This window comes from Limulus polyphemus, unplaced genomic scaffold, assembly GCF_000517525.1.
Source record: "Limulus polyphemus unplaced genomic scaffold, Limulus_polyphemus-2.1.2 Scaffold2322, whole genome shotgun sequence".
Lineage (NCBI taxonomy): Eukaryota > Metazoa > Arthropoda > Merostomata > Xiphosura > Limulidae > Limulus > Limulus polyphemus.
Genome location: NW_013667932.1, coordinates 116985 through 125517, shown reverse-complemented (window position 1 = coordinate 125517; position 8533 = coordinate 116985). Strand labels below are relative to the sequence as shown.

The following is an 8533-nucleotide window of genomic DNA, read 5'->3' as shown; positions in this document are numbered from 1 at the left end:
TAATTAATTTTCGAAATGATCATGCAAATCACTTACTTTTAGACATTATTAAATATCGATTAAAATTTATCAAGCTTTGAAAATGAGAAATCGCAAGTTAAGAATCCATATATTGTAATTAATTTTAAACATAAAGTATTTAATGATTTGCAGATTTCTAAATTTAGTCATCAATCTATAATAAATAATATTTTTTTCTTGTAAAAACTTAAAGCCTACAGTTAGTTATGAATACGAAGTTCCAATCTGTTCACTATTATACAATTATAAAAGTTTTTAACTAATTTAAATATAGATGAAGTAAATAATTTAACTTGTGAGTGTGAATATAGTTTATTTATTGATGATTTTAATAAACGTATTGCCCCCCAGTGGCACTGCGGTATGTCTGCTAGAATCGGGGTTTCGATACCCTTGGTGGGCAGAGCACCGATAGCTCGTTGTGTAGCTTTGTGCTTAATTACAAACAAACAAAGAAAAACAAACAATAAACACATTATTACTGGTAGTTTAGAATTTATAAAAGGTGAACTACTGTGTGAAATACTTAAATAAGGATCTAAATACAGAATTGCCACAAAATATTCTAAAACCCATTGAAAACAATATTGATGAATACATTTTGAAACTTAACTATATTACATCTTAACCACCTAGATGGTTTTTGGAATGGAAGCTTTATGTACTTAAAAGAATAAGATTTAAATTATCCTGTATTAAATTAAAGACATACCATATAGATTTATCATTAAAAATAAGATTCAAAAATTACAAGAAAAATACGTGAGAGTTTCAATTGATAAAGCTAATTGTAATGTTGGATTTATTTGTAAACTGTTTTATGCATCAATTATGATAAATAAAATCAATAGTACACAAATATTTAAACTTATTAACAATCCAAAGATACAGTAAGTAATAATTTCATTAAAGCTTATAAAAAAACTTTATTCTAAGCCAAATTCATTTGTAGAATTACCTTTTCTGTTTGCTATTCCTAAACTCCATAACTCTCCAATTAAATTTAGATTTATTTCTAGTTCAATAAAAACAATTATTAAACAACCGGCCATTTTATTAAATATATTACTTAATATTCTACTTGATAAAATTAAAAATGTAAATATTAATAATAAGAAACCCCCGTTTGCGATAATAAAAAAATAATCATCCCATTTTAGAATACCTAAATAATTGCGAACAAATAAAAAAATCAAATATTTGATTTTGCCACACTGTATACTACAATTCTTTTGAAAGATTTAATTTCTGTTATCAATTCGTTAACAGAATAGTTCTGTTATCCTTTCATAGTACTGGAAGTAAGAAACTTTAGCTGTAAAAATATAAAAGATGTATTAAGTTTTTGCATTTATAATAATTATGTTTTTTGCAATAACCAGGTATTTAAACAAGTAATAGGAGTTACAATGGGAGCTAACTATTGTACTTATATTACACATTTATATCTTTATTTTTATGAGAATAGGTTTATTGAAAATTGTATAAACTCGGACATTTTTGCCTTAACTTACACGTATATAGATGATTTTATTAGTATAAATAATCCTTGTTTTATTTCATAAATTTGAACGGCTAGACATTATTATTATTATTATAAATTAAACATTTCTGAAGCTCAACATCTGTTAGCTTAAAATATCAAAAAGGAACAGACCAGACGTTCCTTGTGAATAATAATATTGGTAACGTTATCTGTTTCAGGTAATATTCCTGTCACTAATGGCGGCATTATGAAACACTTGGAGAATTGTGAAGACATCGTGATATTCTATAAGTTTCAGGATTTCCAAGGATGTCTTTACAATAATATTGAACTGTATGAGCTCTTCTCTTCTCCAGGTGATATCTTGTATAGAACAGAACCATCCAAGTTATGCGAGTAGGTAACTTATTCTTGGATGTTTTTTGTTTAACAACTTAGAGATAAATATGTTTGAGATAATTACTTGAAAATGATTTTCAACGAATGATTGTATTTATTCTGGTGAGGAAGTGGTCAGTGTGATGTTTTCATATTAGGTGATATTTACAAACGCCTACATGTGCAATAATATGAATTATATAAACTAGAAACACTGCTAACTTCTTGTTTCCTAGAATTAAAATATTAAATCACTCTGTCATATCTCTTGGTTACAAAATGTTAATAGTGTCAAATTATTTTAATGACCAAAGTCAATCAATTGTGAAATGTAACTTTAAATCTCCAAAATCAATTAACGCTTGCCGCCCTAAGTGACTCAGCAATAAGAACTATTCTTGTAACGTTAAAATTCGTGATTTGATCCCTGCGGGGACACATCTGAGATATCCTATCATACATTTTTTGGTTAAACGAGACAACTATTTGACTCTACATAGTTTTCTACAACTTTTAAATACTCTTATCATACTCTGATGTAAACTAAAATCAATTAGTAACGAAAATATTTATTTGTTTAACTATATTTTCTTCAAAAATACATTATTATAATTAATTATGTGATTATTAATTATTATTCTTATAATCGAAAGCTAGAATGGTATATTAATAACTATATTCGTTACTAGGATAACCTTCACTTCTGACTTAAGTCGACAGCTCGCTCTGATTAGAAGTGGATGATAACTTACAATGGATGTCTCTTCTGTTATCAAAATATATGTCTTACCTTTTTACATCAGATTAATGAACCATATCCAAAACTGTACAAGAGTTTTTGAAACGATCGAATGTTTGACAGGGAAAGAAAAGTCAGCTCTTCACACTTGGAAAAGATCATTAAATTCAACAATAAACTATCTGTGTGAAAACAACCAATTGAACCTAGCGAGTGAGTATGTTTTGAACGTATTGAATAATTGAAGTTAAATACAATAAGAACGTCAGAAATACAAGATTATTTTTATCTCAAAATTTGTGACGCACTAAGTAATAGCTAAAATGCACAAAAAATATAGGTAAAGATAAAGAACCTTAATTAAGAATTCTACTAATTATTATCATATTTTATTATATCACACTTGTCATTTAAACAACACTGATGTTGATATAAACTACTGAACACAAAGTGTGATACTTTCACTTATATATGTAGGTTTACATGAAGTGTTGTAGATATAACCAATGTTGTTTGTTGATATAATGGAAATGAACGATAAAAAAGCGCAAGTTATTGAAGAAAAAACAGTATAACAATGTTTCATGACTCACATAATTAAAAATAGAAAAAAGAACAGTCTAATGACTCGCTTATAAAAAAAAAACAACCTTACTTTTATTTCCGCTTCATGACTAATATCGTTATTATTGCATTACAAGAACAAGATAAGAAACACCGAAATACTTTTCTCATTTTAATCATTTCTAAATGCTCTGTTTTTAAATAACTATATAACAGTACCTAAGTAATGACGTCTAAATCTGGTAGACAAAACAGGTGTAGGATAGAAGTGGCCTAGTAGTTAACGTGGCCGAGTTGTAAATCCGAAGATTCATGGTTCTCAACCTGTTGCTGTAAAAACACGCTACGCACTTTGAGGACATGGATGTACTATAAAAGAAACGATCATATACTACAATATTGGGTCAGTCAATAGTAGTTGTTATTATTAGCTAGCTGCGTTCACTCTTGTTTATTAGTTAAAAATTAAAGACGGATATGTAGAGATTTGTAAAGTTCTGTACAAAATCTGAAACAAAGGAAGAAAACAATGAAATGATAGACTAAGTAATTAGAATGTATTCTATATTTATATGCACGAGACACGTGAACAACAATAGCAAATATAACTCTTTTAGGCTATTAAAAACATCAGATGTGAAGATATAAAAATTATCAATGTTGACTTTAAGTTCAATTATCATAAGTAAACCGTACAGCATTGAAATATTGATTTTCAACTTAAATATTCGTTAGTTGAGTTTTATGTGTCAATAAACAGTTCTTTAATTTTCCAACAGAATTTGTGGATGGAAATGGAACAAACTGTCATGAGAGTACCAAAAAAGATGATTCTAAATGTACTTATAAAATGTCAACCTTTGCAACATATATTGAGGATATATTCCAAATGGAGTTTGATTGTAGGTAGGTTTGAACTCGTGTAGATCACAATGAATGTATTGTAACAACGATTTAGTTTAAACTGACCAAGATACAGGTGTTCACAGTAACTGGTAAAACAAAATATCTTCTAGTGTTGATTTTAATAACATTAACTTCTATTCTTTCATATAGAAATAGATGTATAAAACATGATATAGTGACAATATAAAAATGTTTTATTTCTTGGATGGATATCCTGTTTGTCTGTTGTGACGTGATTCGTGAACTATGATAAAATACTTAATTTAACAGATCAACCTTCTTAATGTAAAGTGATATCTATTATATAGATAGAGTAACCATCAAAATATAAGTTATTCTAAGTATAACGGCTTATAAGTCTACAAATCGAGTTTCGATACCCTCTGTGGGCTGAGCACAGACAGACAATTTTGTAGTTTGTGCTTAACAACAAACAAATAAAACATCTTTTGAAATATTATGTTTTAGTATTCTATTAATTAATTCCCCCCCCCCACTGGAACAGCGGTATTTCTTCGCTAGAATTCGGGTTTAGATACCCGTGGTGGGCAGAGCACAGATAGTCCATTGTGTAGCCATGTGCGTAATTACAAAAAAACAAAAACAAAATTAATACTTATGCCATAAAAATTGGAGTTCATGTTTTCCATCTATTTAATGTTTTGACGTGTGCACGTTATAATTAGTGGTTTAATTAACAAGCGATTCGTGTTAATTTGCCCCATAGTGGCTCATCCGTAAGTCTGAAGACTCATATCGCTAAAACCCGGGTTTCTATACCCGTACTGGTCACAGAACAGATACACTGTGTGTAGCTTTGTGCTTAACAACAAACAAATATACAATCATGTTCATTTTCTTTTTACAGAATAGCTGAAGACGCTTTTGGATGCGTAGACACTGTGTTCTCCACTTGTAGCCATGACGTCAGAGATGTTTACAGAGGTTTAATTGGGACATTCATGCAGGAATCTCATTGTTTTGAAAACCTCGAATTTCCTTTCAAATTGAAGATATTGTAAGAGTACGTGGGCAACATTAACGTTGATAATGTTTTTGGTATTGTTTGTGTAAAACAATGATTTGGTTTAGTTCCTTATGTTTGCTATATTTCTACCCAAACTCTAGTTAATCTTTCAGACAGATTTTATCTTTTGTTAAAAAGTTTAAACTTTGTCAAAATATTATTACATTTCTTCTTTCGTAAACGTATGAATTTTGTTTTTTGGTTATTCAGTTTTATTAAAATCATCATAGTCTTGCACATGTATTAATAATACCAAACCATCTCTGGATGTTCACTCAACACGAACACTAAACACTTCTAGAACAATAACACTAAGATAAGTTTCTATTGTTTTCAATGCTACCTAAACAGTATCTTCCAGGATTCGAATTCGCAAGAAGCTATTAAAAGGTTGTTGTTGTTTGTAACGTGTTACAATATATGCATTACAATAAAACAAACTAGTAGGTTAACAGGAGGATAAACAGGGGTTTACGATACATAAATTTACACCAATAACTGAACTGACCTTCCAGCAATAAAAAAGCGCAAAAATAATTGGTATAATTAATGTTACGTATTGTATCAATATTTTTATATAAACAATATAGTGACATGCGTAAATCCAGCCAATTTTCAAATAAACTGGAACAGTGACTTTAAAAGGTAAAACCAAGGATGAGCGTGGCTCTATCGTTACCGTGCCCGAAGTGTGAATCTGAGAATGGGCGTGGCCAGTTTCATCTCTCACTTGAGTGATATGAGATCGAGTCACAAAATGAAACTACGTTGTGGCTTTAAGCACATCACTATTAACAATCCATTACAGGTTTTTCAGTAAGACCACTTAGAAAATCATTTGGGAAAACTACCACAGCATCGAAATGGCCAAGGTGAAATAATGACCATAGTATAAATACTCAGACAGTATAGCTGTTGTAAGAACTAACAACAACTATGTTGTTCAACTAACATCTTGAACATCAGGATCCACAACGAAGACAAACTGGGACAGAAAAAAAGTTGAAATATTTGAACGTCTCTTTTATAGTACATCCATGTCCTCAAAGTGGACATAACGTGTTTTTACAGCAACAGGTTGAAAACCATGAATCTTCGGATTCACAAACCGGCGACGTTAACTACTAGGCCACTTCTACTCTACACCTGTTTTGTCTACCAGATTTGGACGTCATTACTTAGGCACTGTTATATACTTATTTTAAGAAACGGAGCATTTAGAAATGATTAAACTGAGAAAAGTATTTAGGTGTTTCTTATCTTGTTCTTGTAGTGCACTAATAACGATATTAGTCGTAATTCTCAAATAAATAAATCATAATTTCTTTTTTTTTAATTAAGTGAGTCATGAAACATTGTTATACTGTTTTCTCTTCAATAACTTGCGCTTTTTTATCGTTCATTTCCATTATATCAACAAACAACATTGGTTATATCTACAACACTTCATGTAAACCTACATATATAAGTGAAAGTATCACACTTTCTGTTCACTGATTTATATCAACATCAGTGTTGATTAAATGACAAGTGTGATATAATCAGGAGAAATTAGGAGAGCGAGATGTGGGTGCAATAGCCCACAACGTCCCACATCTATACTATCATTCACTGCCTGCAGATAGTTGTGGGAAGGTGACTGTTTTCCAAAGTGAAATAAAATAAATAAAAAAAGAAAGAAAGAAAAATGAAATAAGGTACTACCACTAGGGGGCAAGTAGGGTAAACTGACCTCCTTAGGTTGGCATTACCAGCTCCCATTGTAGTATTAAAGCATTAATTACTAGCACAGTAGACAAATTATACTAGTATAAAATCCCAACAACCACCCATTAAGTCCACTGTAACTACCAATTTTCAGACTCTACACAAGCCTTTATATACGATAAGTTGTTCATCCACATAAAAGTAGTGCCAAGATGTTTAAATGACCTTATTAAAACTAAAAATACTTATCTGAAACTATCAGCAAAATCTACTTAAGGTTTACTTCTTTATATTTATTTAATATGTTCTTATATTTATCACGGAATATTTTGATAATTTTATTCAGAGTTTCTTTATTAAATTCATTGAATATTAGTTTCTGCATTAATATTTCAACATTAATAATGAAATATTGTAATTTATTACAGATTTTACAAAACCTGAATATTTGCGAAGTTATAATACTTTATAACAGAAGAGTATTAAAACATTACTATTAAAAGAGGGTAAGTTAGTATATTGGAAAAGAAAAATATTTTATCTCATCAAAAACATTTAGATTGATATCATTATGAATTATTTTAATTTTAAGACCTAAATAATTTGCCTCTGCATTACAAATGAAGTATTTTCAATTTCTAATTCTACCGGATAAATAGTATTAATAAAATTATTTATCCCTTTAAAAGATTTACCTGATAGTAAAGTGGCTGTCAAACAAAACCAAAAGTTGGTGTAAAAGGACATTTTTGGAAAATTATTAGGTTACTGTAAAAAAGAACTCCTCTCAAATCCTCGTAGATTCTAACAATGTTCTAAATACGACTCAGTGAAACAAAACGTTATATAGTCATCTGATGAGGATGTGACATAAAAACCATTTCAGAAGAGGAAGTGAAAAAACAGAAAAATCAAGGGGCGTTACACATTTGAAAGCTGCGAAATTTGATACCAGTAATTGAGTTATAGCGAATACAAAGTTATGTTCCAGTAATCAACAAGTAATGGGTAAGCATTCATACACAAACAACAACACTGATTTATTAGAATGTAGATAAATGTTCATAAAAACTCGTAGATTAGAAGACATGCTATAGCCAATATTGGACACCTATCCCGACTGTAAGGTGTGTGTGTGTGAGGGGGGACTATTGAAGTAAAAGTTCAATTCATACCATCCATGCAACCATTGCAGCATGTAGATTATAGTAAATCGATATAAAAACGGATTCTTACGGATCCTTCTCATTACAACCTATTGAGAACACTTTTATTCTTCAGTAATCTGTTACCAGATAGTAGATGGATAACATGACATCCCTAGTCCATACCAGATCCAATTTCTGAAACACTATTTTGTCTTCCATATTATGATAATTTATTCAAATATGTAGAATTCCAGGCTAACTTTTTAACTTATCTACTAATCAACATTATGAGTCCTAAATAACAGACCTTTGCTCTGTCTATTGTTTAAATATAGAGTAAATAAACTGGATGAATGTTTCTCTCAAGTTAAAAGAGTTGAAGATGAGACAGTAAGGTCTCATAATAACATTAAATTTGAATTCGTATAAACTGAAGTATACTTATAACATTACTAGCCACATAAACACCTAATACTGTGGGACAGGTCCTCTGCAACTTTAACGTCTCCCTCTGGTGGTCACTGACTCTTTGCTGTTACCTGTTATCATAGAAATGG

At 30.0% G+C, this 8533-nt stretch overlaps 1 protein-coding gene across 1 annotated transcript; it reads left to right on the top strand.

The window, feature by feature from the left end:
* The first annotated feature begins 1707 nt into the window (after nt 1-1707).
* Nucleotides 1708-7146, top strand: LOC106466615. Its single transcript, XM_013926910.2, has 4 exons — nt 1708-1903; nt 2689-2837; nt 3968-4094; nt 4963-7146. The coding sequence occupies exons 1-4, from the start codon at nt 1755-1757 to the stop codon at nt 5114-5116; spliced, it is 579 nt and encodes a 192-aa protein (XP_013782364.1). The 5' UTR covers nt 1708-1754; the 3' UTR covers nt 5117-7146.
* Nucleotides 7147-8533: the final 1387 nt, after the last annotated feature.

Excerpts from the sequence above, each read along its gene's own strand:
- LOC106466615 (XM_013926910.2), top strand. The coding sequence starts at position 1,755 with ATGAAACACTTGGAGAATTGTGAAGACATCGTGATATTCTATAAGTTT. Across the intron at positions 1,904-2,688 it reads GAACCATCCAAGTTATGCGA|ATTAATGAACCATATCCAAA; the intron begins GTAGGTAACTTA and ends TTTTTACATCAG. Across the intron at positions 2,838-3,967 it reads CAACCAATTGAACCTAGCGA|AATTTGTGGATGGAAATGGA; the intron begins GTGAGTATGTTT and ends ATTTTCCAACAG.